General features: G+C 39.5%; 4 protein-coding genes and 1 long non-coding RNA gene across 8 annotated transcripts in view; 2 read left to right on the top strand and 3 right to left on the bottom strand.

Annotated features, from left to right (window-relative positions):
- The window catches only part of parvb (parvin, beta), a 16,682-nt gene extending 6,905 nt beyond the window's left edge, over positions 1-9,777 (bottom strand). The window contains exons 1-4 of one of the 2 annotated variants that reach the window (XM_040026181.1): positions 9,611-9,777; positions 3,410-3,499; positions 2,908-2,978; positions 2,669-2,771 (exon numbers count right to left, since the gene is read on the bottom strand). In XM_040026181.1, coding sequence (XP_039882115.1) covers positions 2,669-2,771; positions 2,908-2,978; positions 3,410-3,499; positions 9,611-9,725 — 379 coding nt within the window. In that variant the 5' untranslated portion in view covers positions 9,726-9,777. Of the gene's footprint in view, positions 1-2,668; positions 2,772-2,907; positions 2,979-3,409; positions 3,500-5,043; positions 5,269-9,610 lie in introns of those variants that run through there. The other variant, XM_040026182.1, reaches the window with a different exon arrangement.
- On the top strand, positions 5,395-11,789 carry LOC120730074. The gene is made up of 3 exons (XR_005695046.1): positions 5,395-5,512; positions 9,774-9,910; positions 10,843-11,789. It is a non-coding gene; the product is annotated as an uncharacterized LOC120730074 (long non-coding RNA).
- On the bottom strand, positions 11,331-18,307 carry hdac10 (histone deacetylase 10). 3 transcript variants are annotated; one of them, XM_040026174.1, is made up of 21 exons: positions 17,979-18,242; positions 16,680-16,814; positions 16,490-16,586; positions 16,309-16,406; positions 15,960-16,064; positions 15,788-15,856; positions 15,576-15,702; positions 15,267-15,332; positions 15,119-15,178; positions 14,939-15,028; positions 14,736-14,842; positions 14,588-14,655; positions 14,126-14,369; positions 13,940-14,030; positions 13,733-13,818; positions 13,130-13,186; positions 12,917-12,998; positions 12,442-12,630; positions 11,926-12,085; positions 11,755-11,826; positions 11,331-11,439 (listed from the first exon to the last, which is right to left on the bottom strand). In XM_040026174.1, the coding sequence occupies exons 1-20, from the start codon at positions 18,035-18,037 to the stop codon at positions 11,795-11,797; spliced, it is 2,022 nt and encodes a 673-aa protein (XP_039882108.1). In that variant the 5' UTR covers positions 18,038-18,242; the 3' UTR covers positions 11,331-11,439; positions 11,755-11,794. The 3 variants fall into 3 exon arrangements, with proteins under 3 accessions (XP_039882108.1, XP_039882106.1, XP_039882107.1); XM_040026172.1 differs by lacking the exon at positions 11,331-11,439 and having other exon boundaries at positions 11,711-11,826; positions 17,979-18,103; positions 18,218-18,307; XM_040026173.1 differs by lacking the exon at positions 11,331-11,439 and adding an exon at positions 18,249-18,297 and having other exon boundaries at positions 11,711-11,826; positions 17,979-18,103.
- Positions 18,308-19,137: 830 nt separating this feature from the next.
- aplnr2 (apelin receptor 2) lies at positions 19,138-21,804 on the bottom strand. Its single transcript, XM_040026175.1, has 2 exons — positions 21,562-21,804; positions 19,138-21,096 (listed from the first exon to the last, which is right to left on the bottom strand). The coding sequence occupies exon 2, from the start codon at positions 20,894-20,896 to the stop codon at positions 19,415-19,417; it is 1,482 nt and encodes a 493-aa protein (XP_039882109.1). The 5' UTR covers positions 20,897-21,096; positions 21,562-21,804; the 3' UTR covers positions 19,138-19,414.
- A 1,605-nt stretch (positions 21,805-23,409) lies between these two features.
- LOC120730077 (endonuclease domain-containing 1 protein-like) lies at positions 23,410-25,887 on the top strand. The gene is made up of 2 exons (XM_040026183.1): positions 23,410-24,109; positions 24,911-25,887. The coding sequence occupies exons 1-2, from the start codon at positions 23,816-23,818 to the stop codon at positions 25,505-25,507; spliced, it is 891 nt and encodes a 296-aa protein (XP_039882117.1). The 5' UTR covers positions 23,410-23,815; the 3' UTR covers positions 25,508-25,887.
- The last annotated feature ends 1,229 nt before the right edge of the window (positions 25,888-27,116 follow it).

The following is a 27,116-nucleotide window of genomic DNA, read 5'->3' on the forward strand; positions in this document are numbered from 1 at the left end:
TGCAGACTAACTCTGTGAGGCTAAATTTTCACAAAGAAACAAAGTGACAAAGGAGCGTGAAAACTAAATGCAAGAAATCACACATCGAAATTCACAGAAAATATTTTCTTGCTGTGCATTTTAACTGTTGTTCTTAACACTTCAGGAACATATGCAATTATGTATGCATTTTGTATGAACTGCTTCCATCTAGATAGATAGATAGATAGATAGTAGGTAGTAGGGGTGCAACAATACTCGTATCGATATTGAACCATTCCATACAGTGCTTTCGGTTCGGTACGCATATGTATCGAACAATACAACATTTTTAATTTATTTTATCATCAACTTTTCTTCTGACAATGCTGTGTGTGTTGAGCGCTCAGTGGATCTGCGTTCGACTACTCCGCCTAGGCTGCACTGTCGAGCACAGATCCACTGAGCGCAGCGCAAGCTAGCAAGACAGAAGTTAAGCTCCTTGCAACATGGCAAATTGAACCTCCCCCACCCTCATTCAGATCTGGCGTTTGGAACTATTTTGGTTTTCATGTGACGTATGACCCTGAAGGTAGCGTGTCATGGACAAAAGTAATAGCTCGTTAACCGAGATTTTCCATGTTGTGCCGTTAACGTCATTTCAGATAAACGCTGACAGCACTAGTGGGAACACAACGAATATGACTGCACATTTACACCTACATCATCCTAGTGCAAAGACAAGTGGAAGCAGAAAAAAACAACAAGCACGCATGCTACAAACTTTACCCGAGTCATTTAGACAGCCATTAGCACATGATTCTCCTTATGGGGACCTGATATGTTTAATATGCTGCTGAGAATATAGCCCAGAAGAAGCATATAGTATAGCTTTTATTTTGGAAAGAGCCATTTCTCTGTAATAAACTCTCTTTTCCAAATATGAGTGATTCCTCGATCAGATAGATTTTTTTTATTACTTTGTTGTTTCAGCAACATTAAATTTAAAAACTGTACTTTTGAGTTAAAATATATATTTATAATTTTAATAAATGACAAATTAAAAAGGCATGAACATTTTTTGTATCGAAAAAAATATCGAACTGTGACACCAAAGTATCAAACCGAACCGTGAATTTTGTGTATCATTGCACCCCTAATATATAGATAGATAGATAGATAGATAGATAGATAGATATTGTAACTGTTATACAATTAGTTGAAATGCTGATTTGTTAGTGTTTAACAGTTTTATACTGTAATGACAGAATCCAGTCACAAGGGGGGATCCAAATACCTTACTAAACACTGCAGCACAATGAAGAAGACACATTTCAGGCAACAAAGGAATGTTAATGTTGTTAACACAGTATATTAAACATGTATTTTACTATAGTGTAAATCTAGAGATGTTAATGTTTATAAAGTGTTCACAAAAATGTTTTCACAAGCAGAATCCTGAATTGAATTTATAATACTTCTCATCACATAATAACAACATAAAAATAATCAGACCCCATCTTATCTTAAAGACCACAGGGTATCATTTCACCCCAATAGAAGACTTTGTTTATAGCCTGCAGGCGTACTTGTAGTTCCTAGAGTATTTAAGTGTAGAATAGGAGGCAGAGCCTTCAGCCGGCAGGCCCCTCTTTTGTGGAACCAGCTCCTAGTTTGGATACAGGAGACAGACACCCTTTCTACTTTTAAGATTTGGCTTTAAAACGTTCCTTTTTGATAAAGCTTATAGTTAGGTCTGAATCAGGTGACGATGAATGCTCCCTTAGTTACATTGAATTAGGCCACGGTTGCTGGGGACTTCCCATAATGCACTGAATGTTTCTTCTTCACTCATCTTTTTTCCCCTCTCTCACCCACTATATCTTTACACACTAGTTACTACACTTTAATCATCAGTTGTTAGTAATCTGTCTTCCACAGTGTGTCTTTGTCCTGTCTTCCTCCCCTCACCTCCAACCAGTGGCAGGAGATGGCTGCCCCTCCTCAGCCTGTTTCTGGCAGAGCTGTCTTTCTCTTAAAAGGGAGTTTTTCTTTGCCATTGTCGCCAAAATGCTTGCTCATAGCGGGCTATTGGGGTTTCCTTTGTTTTTCCTCTGTATTATTGTAGAGTCTTTACATTGCAATAAAAAGCACCTTAAGGCAACTGTTGTTGTGAGTTGGCGCTGTATAAATTAAATTAAATTGAACTGAACTGAACAACATTCATGCTCAATGCTCAACCAGGATAATATAACTTTAGTGGGTATTAATTCAGCTGTTTGTTTTTTTTTATTCAATTCAATTTTATTTATATAGCGCTAAATCACATTAGCAGTTGCCCCAAATTTATACTGTCACCATTAGAAGATAACACTGCAGTACTACTTCAATAAGAAATCATCATGCAATAGGAAACTCTCGAATATAACCAATGTTTGGTTTATTGAAAATGCATAGTTTAACTAAAGCAACAGATTGCAACAACCAGCCAATTACACCATCCATAATTGTGATATATTTTGTTTGTGTTAGTGCAGCTTGTTCTAGCATTAATGTTGTGCTGTTGTAAGTTTCATGTTAGATGAAAGTTTATGATTAAACTTTGCATTTTCAATACACTCAGTGCTGACAGAGCGCATTTATTTGATATTTTCTAAGACTGCAAATATTGTAAATCATGATCAGTGATTTTGAGAGGAATCTCTCTCACCAAATAACTTCTGGAGTACTTGTCCATCATAACAGTCCTCCTCTAGGTCCTTGACTATGATCCTCTCTTCCTCCAACTCACTGTTGATCCAGTCGATCAGGACCTGGATGCACATCAGAATACAATCGAACTTTGAACAGTTTCTGTACTCTTGTTCTTCTCGCATGATTTTGTCATTGTTCTGATCGCACTGAATCAATGCAGAGATGCTTATGCACAGAAGGTTAAACCAAATCTACCTTTAAGAGATCTTTAAATTTAGGATTTTCCCTTGATGTTGGGTCCAACATGATCCTCTCAGCATTTTCCTCTGTGGAAAACAAAATAATTGTTTATACTAGCATATATAATTTTTCTTCTTTCCAACTTTAAATGTTTTTACAGCTTTTCAATTGTAGGCATAATAATGTCTCACACAAGTACAAACTTCAAGCCACAAAAATTGAATATACAGTGTTCACCCTCACACTCCTGTCAACAGTGATTCACAGTGAAGACAAAGGCGTTTCCACTCCACCCACTTTCATTTCCTGCTGCTTCACTGTCAAACTCCCCATTAGTCAACATGTGTCAACATATTCATATTATGGTTTGTAACCCCAGTAACCTCTGACACCCAGCAGCAAAAACAGCATTTTGTTTTTGCACTGAAGTAAGATTAAGTCAGAAATGAACACAAATAAAGGTTACGTCATATATTATATTATTAGCGGTGATTGCATGTGGTTATTATGTACATACCCAGCAGTGTATCTTCTGGGTGGATGTCTGTGCCTGAGGGAAGCAAGGGGGCATTGATGGCAGTCTTTCCCTCCTCATGGAGATCACTCACTTATTGAAAAAGAACAACACACAAAAAACTGTAAAACCTGTAAAACGTTCTGGCAAACAGACAGTACAGAAGGTAGACCGACAGACAATGAGACGTGCAAAGACTGGGAGAGAAAGAAAAGGAGGAGCGAATGAGAGAGCAGAAAGCAAAGACTTGTCAGGGTTACTGGTAAGTAGTAACCCAGTAATCCTGGATCACCACAAAAATTCATGGGGAAAGCGTGGTGCCAGTTTGGTCTCTATTTGCTGGGTGTGCTCCGCCCCTCTAATGATCTGTTCAGTCGTCTAGGCAATAGTTTCACTTCCACACAGTTTTGACTTACCACTTTTAAACATTAGATTTTTTTTGACAGTTTGAGATTTGATGAAAGAACAATATATGAATTTACAGACAGACTATTCCTTCAATCTTATCCTCGCCGTTTCGTAAGAAGCTTTGAAAGAATTGCACGCACAGGACGTTTTCTTGGTTTCAAATATTGAAATTGATTTGACTTGGAGCTGGTGGCACAGGTGTCACACATCTGTAACTTTCTCATTTTTACTCTTTGTACTTTTATTCATTAGGAAAAAGCTAGAACCCCTACTTTACATCTTAATTTTAGAGTAAGCTATTGCGTTTTTTTTGTTGTTTTTTTTAAATTGGGTTGGGGAAAATTGATCACTCCAGCTAATTAAAACAAGCAGGGACTCCAACATTTATAAATAACACACACTTTGAGTCTAGCTTTTAATAAAATCAATTTTTTCTAAGATGCTTTCACTCCCGGCTACTGTGATTCTCCAGGGATTTAAAGGCTTTTTAGCCCTAATGGCCACATTGCTTTTTATCTTTCTGCAATTTCACTTTCTAAACCCCGCAAAAGGCAGAACCACAATCAGTGGTCTCAAATCTGTCACCTCACCGACTCACTGTTTATAAAGCAGCTCAGGATGGCTGAGGAAAACATGAGAACAAAAAAAAACTGTCTGCCCTTTAAGGTTTTCATATTAGAAGCATTGGACAAATTTCTCAAATTGAGAATAAAATTAAACAAAATGTGCAGCAGCGTGCTACAATCTGAACAAAATGATAACTTCAAAGCATGAGTGAAGGGAGGATAAACACAATTAGCCCAGGAGGAAGGGTCCTTGCAGCTTTATTATCTGATTCAGCCTTCTCACAAGAGCCGATAACTGGATAAAAGGCTGAATCTCTCTGCAGATCAGCAGTTTGCTTTGTAATTACAGAACTGCTTTGCTGCATTTTATCATAATTGTGCTACTTCCTCCTTTCGTGTCCCTCTGGCTCCATTGCTGCTGCTTTTGGGTACAGCTTTGGTGCTTTACAGTCACACCAAAAAAAGAAAATCTCTGTTTAAAATGGTCAGATTATTAAAGATAACTCAATTACTGCAGCAGATCTATACAGAAAAGTAAAAATACTTGTAACAACCGAAACAGCACGCTGCTGCATTTAAACCAACACTGCACTAAGGTAACAGGTTCTGGTTCCCCTTTTCCAGATCCAACTTCCCTAAACTCCAGCATGAAATTCACATTACCTTGTTGCTTCCTCTTGGTCCCACACAGCAGGCCCGCCATGTCCTCACAACAAATCAAGAAATCAACAGATTTGGTCCGAATGGCAGTGAGGGAAGGTAGAAAAATCAGGAGTGTATGTGTGCGCAGCAATTGTGTATATAAGTGTGTGTTTGTGTGTGAGAGTGTGTGTGTGTGTGTGTGAATTGCAGTCGGTGCAGCTGAGCGTCAGGGGCGTCATCACGTGTATTTCTGTCACAACCCTCCACCCCACCTATGCGGTCCAGTTACAGGAGAGGCTGAACGTAATGTCCGTGTGTGTGTGTGTGTGTGTGTGTGTGTGTGTGTGTGTGTGTGTGTGTGTGTGTGTGTGTGTGTGTGTGTAACAGAAAAAAAGACACCACAGTGGACCTAAACCCACCACATCATCCCGACACACTGGCTGCCACTGGGATATTAAACCGTGGACAAAGACAAAGGATGACCGATGAGGTATTACAATCACTAATTTACTGTAATGTGCAACCTGTATTATAACTGCAGCATAGTGTTTAAACGCTTAAAAGAGCATTTTCTAAAATGTTTTGTCTACTGGTCAGTAACTAAAGGTTACTAGTTACAGTCTAATCTTTTCACAAAAACATAAGAACTAGTACACTGGTTTCAGGGCTCGATTCTCAGGCTCATTCGGAGCCTGTTGTAATGTAGGAGATTATCAATCAGGCAGTGACTGTCTGTTAACAGTACACTAATTCAATACAAACAAAGCCTGCAGTCAAGAACATTTATCTTACGCCAGCTTCACTGGACGTATTCGAGAAAAAAATCTGCTATACTGCAAAGCGCCATGCAAACAGGGAACAGTGATCACTCAAATCAGCAGAAGCACATGGTGAAATTTCTTTTGCTTTAAATGAAAAGAAAACAAAAAGCTGTTATATGGATAACCAGCCTGCTTCAAAAATAACAGCGTAAAGCAGACTGAAATCGACTTGTGTGGCTCCACAACTCCCTGAGGGGGGGTGGAGTTCTACTGACTCACAGGGGAAAGATATAAATAATGCGGCAGTATGGAGAGGACAGACTGGGCCTTAAATATAGCTCTGGTTATTTACAACAGCACAGGCACCAGTGAGTAACAGCAGCAAGGAGATCACACTGAGCTCGCTTCAGTGGCTTCTTTCTATGGATATTAAGGATGACAATTTCAACTATTTAGCTCAATAAACTACACGTTTTATTTACTTGTATTTACTCTGTCTACACTTGCATATACCTCTTCTTGCTCCTCCTGAGCTGTTCTGTTAATTTTCTCTCCTGCTACAAGGATGTTAGCGTGTTCTTTTTCTAATTAAAGAAAAGGTCAAAAGGTAAAAGGAAGTCCAAAGCTATTTAATCCAGGATAATTTTTTCAGGAACAACATATTAGCAGAAGCATACATCTGCCAACTCTTAGTGAATGTAGCATATGAGACAATATTAACGAGCCACTTTTATAGAAGAAAATGACATTTTCAGCACTCTCCAATGAGTACTGTAGTGCTTGAATTACTTTAACAATCCCCATGTTGGTACTAACTGTGCACTGTTGAACGACATTTTGCAAAAGCTCCTATTAAGAAACTTATAAATACACTTTTTTTTTTTTTTTTTTTTTTGCTGTATCTTTCAAGTCTTTATGCAACAGGATCTACAGGAACGAGCCACCCTGATCAAGTACTTGCACAACTGCTTGAAACATAAAATACATTTTGTGGAAGCTAAACTTTTAAATAGCAAATATAATGATATTTCTAAAAGCAAATCAACATTATGCTAAATATATTCTGTGTTTAGCAGTTTTGTATAAGCTGCACTTTAAAAAAAAATATATATATATATATATATATATATATATATATATAAAATGTGCTTTTTAAAAATTAAAAAAAGAGGAAATAAAGAAAATTGAAACACATTGGTAAGAAACACTGATCACTTACTGCTGTCAGCATCCATCCTACAACAACAAGGATGTGACACAGTCTTCTCATACCCTATTCACTTAACTATCATTATTACAACATGCCAAAAGGAAGTAGCCTTGTCAGTGAAAAACAGACTTCCTGTCAGCTTATCAAGGAAAAAAGACACACTTGTTCTGTGTGAGACCAGCTCCAGAAATGCAGGACTATGAGCCAATATTAACTATCCACATACAACACCCTGGGATTGATTCTTCAAGTCTCTAAACTCTTTTTAAGGGAAGGACTTCCATTATTCGAAAATAACATTCCCTAAATTGGTGCTTTGGTGATGGTGGTGCAAAGCATAGTATTTAGCTCTTAAATACATCCACAGTGACCTGTTTGAGGTTAAGGATAGGTTGAGGCTTACAATGCAATTTTTACCTGATTGGGATAACTCAAATGGAAATCTTTAAAACCATGAACTGTAAAACTAAAACGCATGGAGCTTACTGCAAATAAAATGTAGTGCACTTCCCTAAAAACACAGTCATTTAGAATGTTGCTACAAATATAAATGTATTTATATGTGCGCCAATGAGTTCAATGGTACACATATAAATACACATTTTCATGCAGCTAAATCTGATCCTGGAACAGACCACTCCCATCAAAATTTAAAAAACAACAACAACAACAACAACTTTATATTGTGTTATAGAAGCACCATCTCTCTCTCTCTGTTTTCCCCCCCAATTTTTTTTATTTACAGTACACGTTGCATTACATCGCCTTAAGCAACATCTTTTAATTGAGTAAGAGGAAGCGGTGCTGAGGAGTGCAAACTCCCATCGCTAATTATTCATCAGAAGTGAAGCATTTTTCCAGCAACAACTAGTCTGCTGGGCGTTTTCTTTAAGGGAGATAAAGCATCACACCCGCAAGTAACAGAAGCCCCAGTTACACACTGCGCTCCATTAGCAACACAAACTTCACATGCCTTTCTTTTGTTATACTGATATTCCCTTCAAACGTCACTATGACTGCCTCCCTTGCACAACTGCGTTTTATGTGAGCTTTAATACCCACTGACCACACAGGGGCACTGCGCTCTCACAAGCTGCAAGAACTGCAGGCACTGGTTCTGTGGCTTTATTGGATTGGCTGTCCACATCTGAAATAGTCATCACATGTAGCAATGAGAGCTGCGTGTTGGTGAAATTAATGTGAGGTTCTGGAGCTTTTATAAGTTAACTGTCACATTGCTTTGCAGCTTTCTCTTTACTCTTTACCAATCTCCTATGGATGCTAAAAATCAGGAATGGCACAGCAACCATGAAATCTGAGCAGTATGACTCTGAAAACCAAAAACAAAGTAATATATAAATTACTTGTGAGAAATGCTTGCTTGGTTGTGCAAGTTATACTGATGGACAGCAAATCTAGCTCACTGAAGCAGAATATGCTGAAGCTTTAACCTCAAGTTCAAACAGCAGGACTATAATTCACAGGACTCCACCTCTCAGTTATCATCTAATTAACTCCCTCAGTAGTCATCAGCACATTTCTTTTTTCTTTTTTAACCTCCTTAAAACTTACCGTTTTATCTGTTGTGAAAAGTAAGCAATGAAATACAGTACATTGAGACTGTAACTAATAGTTACTCCACTATTAGGACGGGAGTTATAAAGAAAGATGCAGAAAGTGTCTAACCAGACATAAAAATGCAAACGCGTTCCATCTAAAATCGCATGAATCTGATTGAAGACAACAGATCTACATAGGTTTTGGACATTTTTGCTTAATCAAATGTCTTGACAAGTAATAAATAAGACAATTTACTGAGGATCTAACGCGTAATCTATTTTCTGTGAATTATTTTGTGAACTATTTTCTGTGTATTTACAGTGACACCATGTGCTTCATTTTATGCATATTTAAGCAAATTAAAGTGGTTTGAGGGTCTTAAATACCCTTTAAAATGGGACTCCTAACCCATTAAAATGCCTCCGTGTGCCTTCTGGCGACCGCCCTTGAGTGGAGATTACAAACACATGGCTGGAGAGCACACATAGAAAGCACAAACACTGTAATGCACACACAGGCGTTAAATTTCACAGCTGCCTCAGGGACTGTTGTGGGAGATCACAAAACAGTTGATAATTGTGACTAATCCTGCTAGAATAGCAATGATACTCATGTTTATTTTCATAAACCTGGATTCCGGTCTAGTGTGCGATCTATTTATATGTACTTGCCTCATGTGCCAAGCCCGTGGACTTGCTGCGAAGCTTTGTGTCACTCTTCATCACAAATAAATTGGGTTTCCTTGACTCGTGTATACGTCTTTAACTGTATCTGAACTACAATAACACAGTTTAAACTTAAAATCAGTGAATTTATCAACTGGCTACAATAAACAAGGGGAACAAGAAGCACGAGTCGGGTTAAAGCAACACTGAACACCTCTTGTTAGAAGTCATGCGAACAGTCAGTGAATCAGCTGCGAGTGATGCCCACGGGAGAATATTTCCATAGCGCAGACTGCAGCACCATGGACAGAAACACGAGCAGGAAAAAGAAAAATGGGGATCTTCCATCATGTAAAACAAAAATAAGAAAAACAAAACTTCGAATGGCCCACCTTCTTTGGACTTTTTCTTCCGGACCAGGGTTCCTCCTAATTTCCCGAGAAAGGACTCGTCCTTTTTCATTTTTGCGGTCTGAGGGTTCGTAGACACGGTCGGAGCCCCGGACATGTTTGTGTGTCTCTGTGTACCTAAGCTCCCTCTCTCTCCCTCTCACAGTGCTCCGTTAATAAGGCTCACTCCTCCCTGTGCTGCGTTCAGGCACAGGAAAACGGTCCAATCACAGTGACAATAGACAGGCCAACAACAGCAGGAGCGGCGGTTGGTGGGCATCTACACAAACCACTGATTCACGTGTGAGTAAAACCTTCATTGCTTCGCCGGCTCTCCAACAGCGCCACCCGCAGGTCGGATTGGGAAGCAACGTGTGCGTTATCCCATGGGTTTGAGGGGGGCACAACAGATAGCCTCCCCCCAAAAAACGTCCGTAACAAGCCGTTGAAGTTAACCAATAAATTACTCTTTTTACCTATCTCAATATAACGAATTATTCATTTTGTGGTGATCGTATCATTGCACAGGAGTGAAAATTGGAAACCTAAAACTGTTTCCAGATTTACACATCACTGTTCATGAAAATAATAAGTACCACTGTTTAGTTGCAGCTAAACTGTGAGACACAATGTAATGACAGCAGAGCCAGTGGAAGCTGGAAATGGATCACCTGTGGTTTCAGTTTTAAAATCTTGGCTACGGCTCAAATTGGAATAAAGGAAACAAGAAATTAAACGAGGCTTTTGTTTGTTTTTTATACATGGTATTACTGGTCTGGAACACTTGAGATCAAACTGGGATGCATGTGACCCATTAATTAAACTGTACTGAATTAACTTCCAGTTTAGGTGATCAGATGACTCACCCATTTCTATCTCACATGATGAGAGGCTCAAAAGTCTTCTGGTGTGAGTCTCACAAGAAACATGGCTTACAAAGAATTGTGGTGATCTCTGAATTCAAAGATATGCAGAGATCATTTCAGAACATCACCTAAAACATCACCTTTCACAGCTGTTACAACAGGAAAAAAGGAACGGGGAGACACATAACCTTAAAGTAAATATAAAAAGTTAGATTCTAGATTTATGCTTGTAAAATGTGGTGAAAAATTACATTAAAATACAATATATAAGATCTGCCTTTCTATGATCAATGCCAAAACTTTGAACTGTATAGTTAGTGTGATTTATCTATCAGCTTACCCATCTGTTTGTATTCTTATCTAACTCAGGATCATGAGGAGGCTGACGTCTTTCCCAGCTATAACCCAGCAATAGAGGGCTACACCCTGGACCTGTCACCAGTGGACTGCAGGGCCAACACATATAGACCAGCAGAAAAGAGGTCTCCTTACTTGAATGAATGAAGACTGAAAAGCTCTAAAAACTGTTAAATGTGCCCTCAAAGGTTGAGAGTGAACATGCAAGCCTACTCAAACAGCTGAGGAAAGATAGCAATACAATGCCGATGTTCAAACCACAATACTGATACCTTGGGGCGAAAAAGTACAAAAACAAAAAAACAAAACAACTATTTGGCAGCCATTTTTTTTTCTTTTACAAATGTAACATTTATTACAGAGAATATCAAAGTTGCTTATGAAAACTTCATGTTAAATTACATGACGTGTGCTATACAAGACACAAGATTTCAATTTACAGCAGAAATCAGTCAACTATTCAATCATGTGAATGGCACACAAAAAAAGAAAGTATAACTATTTTGATCAGTGATTGCTTAAATAATTTTTATATTGCTGTAAAATTCATTAGCTCTTCGCACTTGGCTAGGTCTCCTGTGAAACTGATTTTGATCCAAGTGGAACTTCCTGTTAAAAGAAATGAAAATTCAAAAAATTCAAATGTAACCAGCAGAAAACTGTTGTGACAAAAGAGATAAATGTCAGCTGGAGATCTGTAAACGTCATCATCTTTGTTTAGTCAACAAGGCTGATAACGCTCATACGCTGATACAACAGTACAGGTTAATCCAGCTTACCAAATAACTTAAACACTGTTTAAGTCATTGAATAGATTTTTTTTATGAGATGGCAAAAGCTTGCGTTGATTGTGATATTGCTTGAATGAATATTATAACACATGCATAATTTCTAAGCAGCAGGACAACTGCTGTCATAATTTACCAAAAATAAAGTATCAAAAAGTCCATGACACCCTCCATCCTCAGTGTTCATCACTTCTTTGAGTTTGTGGTGCTGTTTTTAGAAGACAGAAAGTCCCGTTAATACAGTAGCAGTTATTCTAAGATCTGTGGATATTTATGTTGATTTCAAATGTGATGCTGCTGCACTCACCTGTGGTCTGAAGGAATTTCCAGTCTGCCTGCAGCCTGTGTCTCAGCTTCTCTATGGCCTCCGTGTCTTCTGTTAGCGGGGCTTGAAGTTGCTTCAGAGAGGCGGCTGGGTTACCGAGGAGGGAGGATGCTGTGAGTCCGATAAGCGCCTTCTCCTCCTCCTGAAATTAAGAAGTAAATGAATTAATACTGAACACTAAGTATGCAAACATGCTGCCAACTCCTCTTAAAATGCTTCTTAAGGTTTCACAATATAGCAAAATTAGAGGACATCTACTGTCTTCTTCTTTCAGCTGCTCCCTTTAGGGGTTGTCAGAGTAGATCGTCTGCCTCCATATCACCCTATCCCTAGCATCCTCTTTTGTCACACCAACACTTTGTATATCCTCCACTACCTTCATCAAAGACTCCTTCACTACATCCATCCAACCATATATCTCCAGAGCTCCTGCCTGGCAGCTCTACATTGTTGAAGACATCTAGTGTGCCTTTATGAAATCTTCCCCAGCACTCTTACCTGGAGTACCACCAGTGTATGTCCAAGTGCAAAGCTCTGCAGTAGGCCAATTAGTTGTTGCCACAAACTGTCACTGACTCCACTATCTGGCATTCGAACCAACACAACAAGACCGGGGTCATATTCATACCCAAGGGGCAGGAGGAGGCCAAACACAGCCTGTGTGAACCCTGACGTGTCACTGCAGCCCTGTGGGTGAACAAACAAATGCATTTAAACACATTTAAAAAACAAAAGCAAAAAAAAAAAAAAACTACTCAAATTGTCTATGCAGAAAAATACATCTCAGTCGCCTTTAAGAGCTGTATCATAAAGGTTTCTGTCCAGAAATCCTTAGCAACTGTGTAATAATTCAGAAACTCTGAATATTTAATGATGCAGTTTTAAAGGAAAGGGAGCTAATGCTGACTAGCGAGATGTGTGAGTGTATATTTCTGGCAAATATTAAATGTGATTACAAAGCAAGCAGCAGTACCTTCTTCAGACACACACGAATGTAATATTTGCAGCTCTGTTCCTCAGTCTGTGCACTGCCCATCTGCACCACAAGTGTCTCCCTGAAAACAGAAAGATTTTTTTCAGCATGCTGTCCTCGCCGTTATGGACAAATAGTGTGTTTTATTGTATCAATTGTGCCTTATAGTTTGGTTTTACTAAGACTAAAACAGAGAGCATAAATGATACTCGCCTGTCTTCTGTAATGTGGCTTGGGACATTCCCGTCACCCACACAGACGACCAAAATGCTGCATATATAAAGACAAGTTTTAACAAAGCAGATTGCAATCTTGCTAATAAAACTTCAATATACAAGCGCACTCCAGCGGTATATTTAGTAGGCTATATTTATCATGTTAACTTGCACCTCTTTAGTTGTGCCATAGTTGTGCTTTGCAAGTATCTTCACTTCCAAGTGATATTTTTTACTAATTTTGCAGTTGCGTCCTAAAATCTGTCTGTATAAATAAAATGACTTCACTTGTTCACAACACGAGAAAGATAATGATATTTTATTTAGATTATTTCACCAAAAAGTACATAAAAATATTAGTTCCAAATAACTCCCAGATATGCATGGATTTAGGTTAAGTGGTGATTCTAAATTTGCTGTAGGTGCAAATCTGAGCTACAATAGTTTAGACTGCATTTCCTTTGCAAAGTGACCAAGCATATTCTGTGTATGTGTGTGTGTGTGTGTTTCCTGTAAGAATATTTCTAATCATTTTTAATCTCTAGCTGATATTTAAAAAGAGCAGAAGGTGTAAGATTTGATTAAGTCGAGGTTGTTATACCGGTTGCTGAGAACAGTTGTAACGTGCTGGACAATGCTTGTCATCGCCTTGGTGACGTCAGGGACCAGTGCAAGGCCACTGCAGATCTGAGAGCCGGGAATTAAAATTATATCATGTAGGCAGCTCAGCAAAGCACAAACTGTATTTACAAGACATGATATCATAATAGCACTCACATAAAAGAAACAAACAACATTATGGCTTTACCTCATTCTTCTCCATTTTCTCTGTCAGGGCTATAAGACTGGAGAGGGTTATAAAAGCAGTACTGTCATCTGCGTCTCTGAGGAAACTCTCCCTTGTTTTAGAGAAAGAAAAAAAAAAAAGATTTCAAACCCAGTTACGGTGAAAACCATGAACTGAAATGAGCCACAACAACCCACTTATCCATACCTTAACTTGCTGGCTAAGAGTGGGTCAAGATCCTCTGAGAAGCTGAAGCGTTCGCATCCCTCCGGGCAAGCCACGTCATCAGGGAGCACTAAAGCAGCACATACTGGAGGAGTGACGCGTTTTGGAGGTTCAGGCCACACCTTTTCCTCCGCGTCCTTTTCTTCTTCTCCTCCCTTCTCTGTCGTTTCTTCTCCTTCTCCTAATTTAATCCGTTTGGTGCTGATGGTGGAGGCGGGCAGATCAGCTGAAGAAGGGAGTAACTGTTTTGAGACCATGTCTTTTATAGTGATGAGAAGTTCAAACGGACGTAAACGTGAAATACAGCTAGCAAACCCTCAGCTAAGTGATGCTACATCACTCAGTTTGACTGAGGATGGAAACAAGTTAGAAAGAAATGAGGTTATCAGACTCCTGCAGCCTCATGTCCCCTAAAGGCTCTGCTAAAGGCTCTGTTATGGTTACCTGCGTGTTTGAGGCACGACCAGTAGGCCTTATGAGCTGATCGGACACACTGAAGAGATTCAAGTGCACTGAAAAAGAAGAATTAAATTGCTGCAGTTATAAAACACACAAACTTGGAGACACAAATTTGACTGATTGTGATGCACACCTTATACAGGGACTTTTGAGGCTTGCAGGTCTCGGCACAGGATCTCCAAGCAATGTCTGGACTGTCTGACACACAGATTGGACGAGGGAAGTCAAGTTGTATCCCCCCTGGAAAACACAAAAACACAAGTTCCCAGACAACAGAACATTAACAGGCTGTTTTCTTGTTTCCATGTTTTAGCTGTATAGGCTGGGCGGCCTGACCTCCAGCACAGCACACAGTTTTCCTCCTGCTAGGTTCATCAGCAGGTGAGTCAGATGGGCAAAGACATCTGGAGTGGCACACATCTCACCCTAAATGTAAGTATAACAGTAAGCGAGTGGATGCAGAGGTTTATAGTGCATGCATGTAATTAGATAATGACATTAATAAATATGTCATACCTCTGGGTCACCGATGGCTGAGTCAAATCCCGCACACACCAAGACTAAGTCTGGGCAAAACTATCAAAAACAGTTGTATGCTTAAAGCAAACATTTTATAGATCACCTGCCTTTAGGTAGGAAAAAGGTAATTTTTGGAATGGCTCACCTCATATGCAACTGGCAGAAGAACGTGACAGAAGACTGACAGATAGTCACCATTTTCCATGCCCACCTGAAATATCATGATGAGGTCTTTTCAGTAAAAGAATAAAACACACATACAGCTTGTACACACACAATCAGGAAAGCAAATAGCATGCATGTACACACTACCACAAACATAACCTCACTGGTGGAGGTAAAAACTGTGGCATTATGTGACACTGTAGACAAATTTGAACTAGGCTTAAGATAAAGCAAGAAGCAAATAGAAAAAAACCCCATAATGAAACCACAAGTGTGCAGTATTTCTGACCTTGTTCCATGGTACATTTATATTGAATCCTGCCCCTTTCTCTTTGCCAACAATGTCGTAGTCAGAATCTCTCAGATGAGGCCAGAATTTCTGATGCTCATAGCGGTGCCAAGAGAAGTAGAGCACGCTGTGAAAAGGAAAACAACAAACACAGTGAGCAGAATTTGAAACGCAAGCAGACAACATCTGCTTCTCCTTTATCAAAGACTCACCTGGGATCATCCTCAAAGCAATACTGCACCCCCTGACCGTGATGTATATCCCAGTCAACTATCAACACCCTGAAGACAAAATCTGAGGTGAATACATACAGCTGTGGATTTGTGGATCGTTAAAATCTTTAATGGGTGCCAGAATAAGCATAAAGACTAAAAGTCACATTACCTTTGGACTCCATATTTCTGCTTAGCATATCGAGCCGCTATAGCCACATTGTTGAACACACAGAAACCATTAGCAGCACTGCGCATACTGTGGTGTCCTGGTGGCCTATTAATAATAAAAAAGAAGCAGTTATGTAAAAAAGAAGGTTTTACACTTGTTGTTGCCCACTTTGCCCATTAACTACTAAAAAGTTAGTCACTAACAAACTAGTAAAAATATGAATTTAAATGTAAAGACTTTTAACCTGATATTTACATTCCTATTAACTCATCAATAATGGACAAAACAAAGGCACTAAAACTAAAACAAGTCATGAGTGCATATCAGAACTGCTGTATCTCAGCCTCACCTGACTAAAGCCATGCCATTCCTCACCTTCCCTGTCATAACACTGTCTACCAGCTGCAGCGCAGCACCAGCAGCAAGCTTGGCACAGTGGTAGATGTTCTAGGACGGTAAATGACATACAGAAGAGGATGTCAGATACAGATTTTCTGTTCCTTTGCTCAGCTGTTAAGCGGGAGACTCACTGGGTGGAAGTAGACATCACCGTACTGACGAGTGAACTCCATAAGGTCCTCCAGACTCATGTAAGGAGTCTTCTTCACCGCCTCCAGGTATTCCTCACTGTTGAGAGGAGCAAAGTAAACACAGCTCAGTGAACTGAAACAAATATCTAAACTATATCATACCTTCATGACAAGAGTTAGATAAGATGACCTGTGAGCCAGAAGAATTTCTGCTTCCGTGGCCTCACGGACAGGTACGGAGACGCAGCGATCAGCCAGGCCAGTCCTGACCAAAGTCTCATGACTCACAGTCAGACGCTCAGGCACCTCAATCTTACAAGTTGGACTGCAGGAAAACATTACACACTTAATGAATATTTGTTAATTAGAAAATAAACATGACACTGATTCATTTTACTATTCTATTTCTTTCAGCTCTTATATATAAACAAGAAATATATAAAAGACACAGTGAGACATGCCAAATGACCTCTGTAGAAGTTAGATATGGAAAACAGCAATTTGCTAAATATGACTTTGTAAAGGAGATAACCAAAGCAACAGACTGTGCAGGAGAGAGGTGAAGAAGAGAGTGCACACAGGTGGAGAGGGTGCAGATGAATGTCAGGGGTGATTTGTGGCAAAAGAGTTGCAGCAAGAGTGAAAGGGAAGGTTGACAAGATGGTAGTGAGACCTGCCTTTGATGATGACAGAGCTGAAGATGTTAAGATTCAGATGTTCATAGATGTAGTGGAGGACATGTAAAGGGTTGGTATATCAGAGGAGGATGCTAGGATAGGGTGAAATTGAGGGAGATGTGGCGACCCCTAAAGAGAGCAGCCAAAAACAAAGAGAATAAACCCAGCAACACGGCACGGTTCAGACAAAGACATTTATTTCAGCAGTAGAACTGCAAATAGACAAAAGCTGGCGGTCAAAGCTCGTTGTCTTTCCAAAATAAAAGCATGAGTCTTAAACTTTAGAGTATTTTCGGCACATTTTGGCATCTAAGAGTCACAAACATAATAAATATCACAATTGCATTTACTCATTTTTTTTAACTGCGAAAGTTAAACCATATGTAGACCTCAATCAGTCCAAAAGAAAACAAAAACTATTTCGCAACCTTTTTAAACAGGTGGTGTAGCAGCTATAGCGGGCCGGGTGGGTGTACACTGAAATCCCCGACCTGACTAAACGTGACCGAACAAAGTGCAACCGTAATAACCAAAACGGGTGTCTTCTCTAACTAACCGTGCCAGCAACAAGGAACAACTTAGGTTCCCATGACTTCTGACAGATCACACATTTTAGCCAGTGTTTAGTAATGGGAGAAAACTAATAACTTATTTGATGAAGTTACCCGTTCAGTGAAATTACAGTATGAAATATTTACTCCTTGATATACTTTAGGCATGTTAAGCTACAGACATTTGCAGAAAATACATTTGAAGATTTTTCTTTTTAGCCACGTAAGCTTTATAAACGTAAACATGGATTTACTACTCACTCAACCCAGAGCAGTTTGTACTTGGTCATCTCGTCATCATAAATCAGCGCTGTTCCCATCTTCGTTATTCCTCGGGTAAGAATAGGTAAGTAACTGCGACCCTCACTATGAGAGTAGCGACGTTTCTGCAGACAGTTTCCAAAAGGACACGAAGTAAGTTTAAAATGAACCGCCGACTAATTAATTTTGATCCAGCATTGGCAGATTTTTATCGAAATGTGCAACATATAAACGAATACCAAAATTCAGTGACTGTACAAAACTGTTTACAGTTATTCATCGACGCATATGATCTTCTATGAGTTTTATGTTGGTTTTCACACAGTTCACTAGCGCAGCAGCGCCACCTGCTGGACGGGGTTCGATACTCGTCGTTCATTATCTGTCCCACTGATACCCAAAGTGACAGAATCACCGGATAGTACCAGTGCTGGGGTATCTTGGGTCATTTACAAGAAATTCATTAAATTTGAACTAAAGTCAGATTCTTAATTTCTTAGTTTGGGCATGGTTGATTAGTCTTATTTGGATACAAACCACAAAGGCAGAACTTTATCCTTAACTTTAACTCATTGTTAAACATACAATATATGAAAAAATAAATACAAATTAACAATATTATTAGTACTGTATCCTGTATATCCTTTGACCTATATTATCTTTTTACTATTGAAGATCTACCTCACTGCACTTACACTTTATATTTTTGTGTTGATTTTTTTAAGGTACATGGAGGTTCAAACTTCCTGTGGCTTCCTTAGTATTTAAATCAGTTATTCATGACATGTCTTGTTTGAGCTGTATGACTGTTTTGGAGACTGCTGTTTGAGGTGTTAAATGATGTCACATTGTACTGCTACTGATACAAATGGAGGGGCCAGAGTATTCGAAACACTTTAGAGAAGCGAATGTAACAACAGCACTGAAGAGGTAAGCTCTAAAATTTGAAGTAGCTTCATAAAAAAGTGAACATTATACCTGTGTGAAAAGTGTGCCTCCTGGTAGGACGCTGTACTTGCCCATTTAAAGTCAGTGTTCTTCATAAAGGGATTATAAACCTTTTATTTTTTTCAAAGGAAAATTTGCAACAAATGAAAAAAAGAATTCTTTACATCACTTCCTGACATCATTTTAATAATGAATAATAAAAACAGTTTAACAAAAATCAACAAATAATTCAAGATATACAGGAGTGCAAAATATGGAAACAGTTCATGTTACATGAGAAGATTTGATTTGACCGGAGAGGATGTTTTGCATGGAGTCTTAATGGAATGGGTGGAATTTTTCCTGTGGGAAACAAAGCATCAGAAACCAGAATATATATTGCATGCCTTCTTCTGATGATAATATTTATTTTGAAAATACTGACATACGTACACAATGTCATGCATTCCATTTTATTTTCACTGTTCATTACATAGGGTTAGCGTTACTTAATTGTCAGAAAACATTGCATCCTGATATCTTGACTTCTTGAGTTCTTCAGGTGTGGCAACGCCCATCTCCCTAACTCCCCCCTCCTGTTCCTCCTCTGTCCTGTCTGCTGTTTCTTCCTGTGTCCTCATGGGAAAAGCTGAGCTTTGCTCCCCTTTCTCTTCAACTCCTTCAGCTTCGTGCCCTTCCTTTCCCTTTGCTCCTTTTCTTTTCATCCTGCACAACATGAGGAAAGCTCCTTTGCATCTCTTCCTAAATGATGGGTCACAGGCAGCGTAGAGGAGAGGGTTCAGGCAGGAGTTGAGGTAGGCTAAACAGGTGACATATGGATGAGCAGCCAATAATATCTGATCTAAAGAGCAGGAGTATGGGACAAATCCAAACTCAAGCAGCAGGGACACAGTTTTATTGACATGGAGAGGCAGCCAGCACAGGAAGAATGCCATCACTAACGTGACAATGACCCTGAGGAGTCTGCGCTGCCGTCTACGGTCAGGACGAGGGCCCCGTCCGAAATGTCTGCTGAGTAGTTGGACCAGTGAGCAGTAGCAGACCAATAAGATGACAAAAGGAAGCAGGAAGCCAATAAGAGTTGATTTAATACTTAATGCAGCAGCCCACCACATCTCTGTCCTGTTTTTTTCTTCCTCCTCCAGCTCTGCTCCAGTCAGCATGGAGTAATCCATCTGGCAAGAAAGGAAGACAGACCTGGAATCAGCGGGTTCCAGCTGCCAGTCGTCCTCATATTCAGGGTCAAGCTCCACCTCCCGGACAGAGCGCAGCAGCAAACCGGGAAGTGCCAGTATTCCCGCCAGCACCCACATCCCTCCAAGTATCCACAAAGCCTTGCTGGGGCAGCTCCTTGGTGCATGGTGGCTGGAGTGCCGGTGCCTAGTCAGAACCCAGTAGCGCTCCACACTTAGCATGCTCAGGCTGAACACGCTGGCATACATGTTCAGAGCTGTGAGGAAGCTGCTAATCTGGCAGAGAGGTTGCCCAAAAGGCCAGTGGTAGCCCATCGCTGTGTAGACGGCCCAAAGGGGAAGAGTCACAAGGAAACAAAGGTCAGCTAAAGCTAAACTGGCAATCAGAGAGTCAGTCAGCGAGCAAGAGGGACGGGAGATGGAGGGAGAGCAAGAGGATGAGGTGGAGGAATGGGAGGATGTTCTGTAGCTTTGCCTGGAGGAAAATCCACAGTTTGAACTTTGAACTTTGCCAGTGTTGTTAATGTGCTGCTGACTGCTTCTAAAAATGTTGCTGCAGCAGAACTGGCCATCTTCTGCTGGCTTTCGGTCCCTTCTCCTCCTCCCCTTCACTCGGTCCAGGTAGGCCCAAAGCACCAGGCTGTTGCCAGGACAACCAACCAGAAATGCTAGCAGGTAGACAGATGGGATGATGAAAAACGAGGGAGACCAGTCACTGTAGTCACAGAGAGGGGGGTTGGTAGGAGCAGGGGAGGCGAGGTAAGCTGGTTCTGACATCACTCTGTATATACTTGGTTTTTTATCGAAAAGGTTTTGGCATTAAAATCCACTGGAGTTTTTAAATACTGTAGCCAAAACAGCATAATATCTAGATGTGAAGAGACAAGATTCCTGCACTGGAGGAATGGTTTTAGGTGAAGAGGTCCAAATTCCAGGAGTGGATAAGCCTCCAGTTCACATCTGTTGATTTTGATGGTCTGGAAATTCAGTGAAAGATACAAATAGATTTTAAAAACTTTAGCTGCACTCATTTTTGGGATTATGTAAATTTATGTTTTTTCCATGCTCATGCTTCTCCCGAAAATATATTAAGGATCATGAGGACCTCACTTTTTTCTATACAGCAATTTGAACACTTAGACAAACAATTTTAGGCAATTTTAACATAATTTAAAACTCATACAAGACAACAAACAGAATCAAGACTGCAACAGTGCACACTAAAACCTTAAGTAAGGAATTTCTAGGACCATGAGCACTTTCACTGTGATGACAAAACATGATTTAACTGAATAAACATTTATAGCTTTCTGCTTTCACGTTCAATTCTGAAAGTGAATTCTGAAAATCTGCATAAAGCTCTCTCCAACTGGCGTGTTTTATAAATACATTTTTTATCTTGACTATGTGAAATAAGAGAGGATTTTGATGAAGGCGCTTACCTTATACTTGCTTTATTACCTTGGATAAAACCAATTCACAGGTGCTTACAACCATGTAGTTGTTATACAGAAATCAGCATCATCCCATCTTCTCCTGCTGAACTTCCAGTCTGGGTTTTCTTCTGTCTCTCTCTCTATCTCAGCTTCTGTAACAACTGAAGAAGGTGAGTGTTTCTCTTAAGTCTAAATATACACCAGTGTCGCCTAAACACACACACAAGTAAACTAAAACCCAGAACCCTCCTTTCTCCCATTCTCCAAACTAGACCACCCCAGCAGAAAGTAACAAGACCTGCAAGCATCAATCCCCCCAACACAAACATACTCACCTCCCAAGAGACACAATAACTCCACTCATCCTTCCCCCCACAAACTCGAGATACACAAACAGAGTCCTCCGTCTCCTATACTGCTCGTATTCTCCATGAAAAGACACAAACAGAGCCAAATGCACCTATAGTACACAAATACGTGCAAACACAAGCACCCTCTTTGTTGTCGGGGGTCTCACACTTGCTCTCAGTGGTCAAATGCGGCTACCCACACTGAGAGCAAATAACAGCCCTCACATTCATAGTCAGACTACAATATCAGAATAGAGGCAGCCTTCATGAATACAATGAAAAGGCCTTCAAGCCATTGATCCCTACCCAGTGTAAACTGGGACAGAAATAAGAATTTCCATGTGAAAGTACATCCAAACCCACAGCTGTGTTGTCTCATGTCTTATGGAAGCTGCTAAAAAGTCCATTAAAATCATGCTCAGCATGGATTCTGAGATCCTTTCTCAATTTCAGCTGTACAAACAGCATTATCATTTATATTCAAAGGAGTAAGACACTTTGATCGAAGTAACAAAGTCAGTTTAGTCCAAGAAATGTATTCGTTTTATGGACTTATTTATCTTCATTCTGCTCATCCTTAAAATCCTTTTGGACTTTCTTCCTAATAATGAATATGGTAAACAATGACTCACACTGTTAGTTGTTATGCTTACGAAATGCAATAATAAATGATTAGGACTTAATAATAAAATCATTCCAATTTATAAGATGATAAAAGACTATCTTTAAGAGGTAGTTGGAAATGTCCTGTCTAAACCTACATATTGTAAGGAGGGAGGGATAATGACGAATGGGGTCAGCGTGGAATTACAGTGTAAATAGTGAAGATGTTCGGATAATAAACAGGAAGTGCGTGTTTCCACAGAGGTCATTCTGCCACTAACCTGTAGTTATGGGAACAGATGTTTCTAAAAAACAAAAAAAAACATTCCAGTCAGTCTTTTCTCTTACAACACACACACACCCACACCCACACACACATGCACACAGACACAAGCAAACACACACACATGCACACAAAACTTTACTGCTGAGAAGAAAGGAAAGGCAGAGTAAATACAAGTAAAAAGAAAAGAAAACTGTAGGCTGTTGTGTGCTGATCTCAGAGGTCAGTTTGCATCTGTTTTCAGATTTTATTCAGTCTACCTACTTGTATTTTTGCTAAAATGTCAGTATAACTCTTGTATTTTATCATGCCCCTCAATGCAATACAGCATAAAAAATAAAACTAATAACTGAAATATGTTGTATTGTCATAAAGCTGTCCAGCAGTATATAAACACAATCATCTTCAGCTGCAAAATTAAAGCAATAAAGACTCTAATTAATCAATAATATAACAATTATGACCCCACATAAAGAGTATTATTAGATATTGATGATAAAAATGTTTTTTTTTTACTTTAGTAGGATTAAGTAGAATTTTACCCAGATACAGAGTGTAAATACTTGTTTTTCCATTTTTTCACTGTTTTTTTTTTTTTTTTACAACAGTTACTCATTAGTCTACAAAAGGTGTGTAAGTGTGCAATAAAGTGCAACGCCACTTTTCACATTTCACCTAAATTCATGCATAGAGCTGCATATGAGCCTGAATTTCAGACCACTGTCATCAATTTCTTAAAACTATATTTCTCCCTTTATTTCATAGAGAATCCTTGTAAATCTAACCACATGTTTAGGATGCCTACAAGTCTTCCACTTGAAAAATGTTCTTTCGGCTTTGCTGTGCCTGTTAATTGGTACCTTTTTAAACATGGTAGTGGATCGTTTGCCTGCTGAAAGGAGAACAAGATAAGGATTTGCATAATATGCCTGATATGGAAAGAGCCACAAGACAGGCAAAAAGCACACAGCGGTAGAGTCTTTCATGGGGATTAAATGCACTGTGGAGAAATAGATGTTTCATCATGTCTGTCTACAGAACAGATCAAGCTTTCATCTGTCTTCTGATTGTCGTGATGGTAGGAGGCGAGGTGCAGGAAAGCCTTTCATCCGAGTGTAAGCAATTTTTGTATATGGGGACGCTGCTTCGAGGGCTTCAAGAGCAGTCGTTTAAAAAGATTTGCCAGTTCTATGGGGGTAAGCCACGATTTGTAACCCTCTACGACACCTTCAACCACATCCCTATTTATTCTGCCTACACCTTCAAGCGCTCAGACGGCTCCAAGAAAGTGGACGTGCCTTGGATGTATGAGCCGCAGGTAGGCAGGGTTGCTAGCTTTGCTGTCTGAGCCTTCAAATGTGTTCTGACCATCTGCCAAAAAGTGGTGGTGTTTCTGTATTTTGTTTCTGTGTGTGTCTGTGTGTGTGTGTCTAATATCTGCTGATATTCTCATGCACTGGTAAATAGGCTGTAGTCAACAGAACAGGGTTATATATAAAATAATGACCTGTATTGCAAGTCTCTTTATGCCCGTTGTACAATATAATCAATCCAATGCCATTTTTTTTCTCTCAATATGACTTGGTATCATTCATGACAAATATGTTGAGATACAGATATGTATGAGAGCTTATGGACGAATAGTAATTCACCACAGTTTAAATACAACTTATCATTTCACTTTTTGCCACTAGGTGCTTGTCACAAAGTTTGAAAATTGAAACTCCAGTTTTATCAATAAATGCACTACTACCACTGCTGTGGGGTTACCAGAAAGTCAAAAGTTCTTTTTTATCAAGTAAAATGCTGTTGCTGCAAAAAATTACAACCTGAATGTTCTGTTTTTGCTAATTCACTGTGATCAGTGCAAATGTATAGGTTATGTATGTTAAAATATATTAAAATAAACATAGTTGAACTAACACTTTTTACTAGCAGCATCTCAGCCTTTTAATAATCTTTTTGTAAATGATCAGTGAAGCCCATTTTCAGAATGCACACCCTTTAAATAAAATGAAGATGATACATTTAGTGTTGTTGCTGGTAATAAATAATATAAATATATAATAAATCTAAATATCCTGTTTATTTTACAATTTTAACATGACCATGTTAATAGCTCTCCTCAGTGTCCGGCCCCAGAGACATGCAGCAGCTGCCTTCAGAAAATGTGCACGGGAGTTTTGAGGATGCTCAGGCTGTGCTTGAGGACTACTCCGACACTGTGATCTACGAACGCGGTCAGCTCAATCCAGACGAGCACCAGGCCGACCCTGACGACAAAGCAGCCACCTACACGTTGACAAATGTGGTTCCTCAGGCTCGTGAGTTCAACATTGGTCCATGGAAACAACACGAGAACACTATCCGCAGGAGGCTCAACAACTACTGCAGGGGCACCGCCTACGTGGTCACCGGGGTCACCACGTCGGGCCACACAATCCGCCGTCACAACATCAACCGTGTGGGCATCCCTACCTACCTGTGGTCAGCCTACTGTTGCCCTGATTATGACCACAATGCTCCGTACTCCGAGCGCTCCAAGTTCCCTGCGTTTGCATCTCGTGGGCTCAACGACAGAGAAAATAATAAAGTTATAGAGATGACGGTGCAGCAGCTGGAGGATTTCCTGAAGAGAGTAACTTATGTTGACAGCTCTTTCCAGATCTTCTATGACAACTGCCTGCCTCCTAATGGTGCACCACATTTGTCTTAAAAAATTAATTACATTTCCATTAGTGTGTAAAACAATCAAAATGTTTGTTCATCTTCACATTATCTCTGGCAAACCCATGCTCCTTATAAATTAAAACTACACCTGCCTCTGTAGGCCTTTTGTTCAGGACAGAGATTAGACCAGCTGTTTTACATTTTCTCGTACACCTTAACTACAGCAGTTCTCTGCACCTCAGTTTGCACTAGTTCTACAGCCTTAGAAGAGCATTTCTAGATTTTGGGAAAAGTACTCGCTGCTAATTGCTCTGACATTTGGATTTCAAACTGTACCATCAAATGTGAACTACACACAAAAGAAACAACATTATGGCCATTTAATTTGAATATAAAAATAAAATCCTCTTTCTGTCTGCTACTCTATTTGTTTGTGACTGTCTATTCATTTTATTCAGCGTCTGGTCTCTTTACTCATTTTTTCACACAGGAGGTCACACATGACACAGTATTATAACATAAAACAGACAAGCCGATATTAACTCCATGAATTATATCAGTGAATGAGACTGAATGAATGATATTTCGGGCAGATCCTGGCAGTTGGCATATGACAGCAGGTGGTCAACTCAACTGTGGATGCTTTGACCAGCAGCAGATTGATAAAGAGCCCAAAGTATATGAGTCAAACAATAACTTGCTGATGTGACCAGAAGAGGGAGACCCTATCAGTGTAATCTCAAGCTTCACTATTTTCACTTTTGGGGGAGTGAAAAGAGAGAAACAAGGTCATGTTCAGCTGTGTCTGTTACTTTACAGTAATGTCCACGTTTGTCCAATCCATTCTGAACCCTGAAAATTTATGAAACTATATACATAAAAATGACTGTAATCCATAATTAATTAATTAAACAGACACGTTTTATTCCAAAATCCCTTGGATTGAAGTTGAAAGTCTGACTTTCAATCACATATTGATTGATTTAAAATAGACTGTGATGGAGCATAGAGGCAATATGATCAAAAATCATGGCATTGTCTAAAAACGTATGGACCCAATATTATGCTGCAAATTGAATCACTTTTGCTATTCCCAAAAGGAGAATGAAACTAAGAAGAAGTAGTGTAGATAGTCTAACTAAATACAGTTGTAATGATTGTGTATTCAATTCAATTTTAGTTTATTTATATAGCACCAAATCACAACAAGAGTCACTTCAAGGTGCTTTATATTGTAAGGTAAACCCTACAATAACACATACAGAGAAGAACCCAACAATCATATGACCCCCTATGAGCAAACACTTTGGTGACAGTAAGAAGGAAAACATCCCTTTTAACAGGAAGAAACCTCCCACAGAACCAGGCTCAGGGAGGGGCAGCCATATGACACCACCAGTTGGGGTGAAGGGAAGAAGACAGGAAAAAGACATGCTGTGGAAGTGAGCCAGAGATTAATAACAAGTAATTATTCAATGCAGAGAGGTCTATTAACACATAGTGAGTGAGAAAGGTGACTGAAGAAATACTCATGGGTATCCCCTAGCAGCCTACACATATTGTAGCATAACTAAGGGAGGGTCAGGGTCACCTGATCCAGCTCTATATATACTTTATATACTTAAGCAAAAAGAAAAGTTTTGAGGCTAATTTTA

Source organism: Simochromis diagramma, unplaced genomic scaffold, assembly GCF_900408965.1.
Source record: "Simochromis diagramma unplaced genomic scaffold, fSimDia1.1 OVJJ01000293.1, whole genome shotgun sequence".
NCBI lineage: Eukaryota > Metazoa > Chordata > Actinopteri > Cichliformes > Cichlidae > Simochromis > Simochromis diagramma.

Excerpts from the sequence above, each read along its gene's own strand:
- hdac10 (XM_040026174.1), bottom strand. The coding sequence starts at position 18,037 with ATGGGAACAGCGCTGATTTATGATGACGAGATGACCAAGTACAAACTG. Across the intron at positions 16,407-16,489 it reads GTGATGTCTACTTCCACCCA|AACATCTACCACTGTGCCAA; the intron begins GTGAGTCTCCCG and ends TTACCGTCCTAG. Across the intron at positions 14,031-14,125 it reads CTCTTAGCCAGCAAGTTAAG|GGAGAGTTTCCTCAGAGACG; the intron begins GTATGGATAAGT and ends CTCTAAAACAAG.
- aplnr2 (XM_040026175.1), bottom strand. The coding sequence starts at position 20,896 with ATGTCAGAACCAGCTTACCTCGCCTCCCCTGCTCCTACCAACCCCCCT.
- LOC120730077 (XM_040026183.1), top strand. The coding sequence starts at position 23,816 with ATGTCTGTCTACAGAACAGATCAAGCTTTCATCTGTCTTCTGATTGTC. Across the intron at positions 24,110-24,910 it reads CTTGGATGTATGAGCCGCAG|CTCTCCTCAGTGTCCGGCCC; the intron begins GTAGGCAGGGTT and ends CCATGTTAATAG.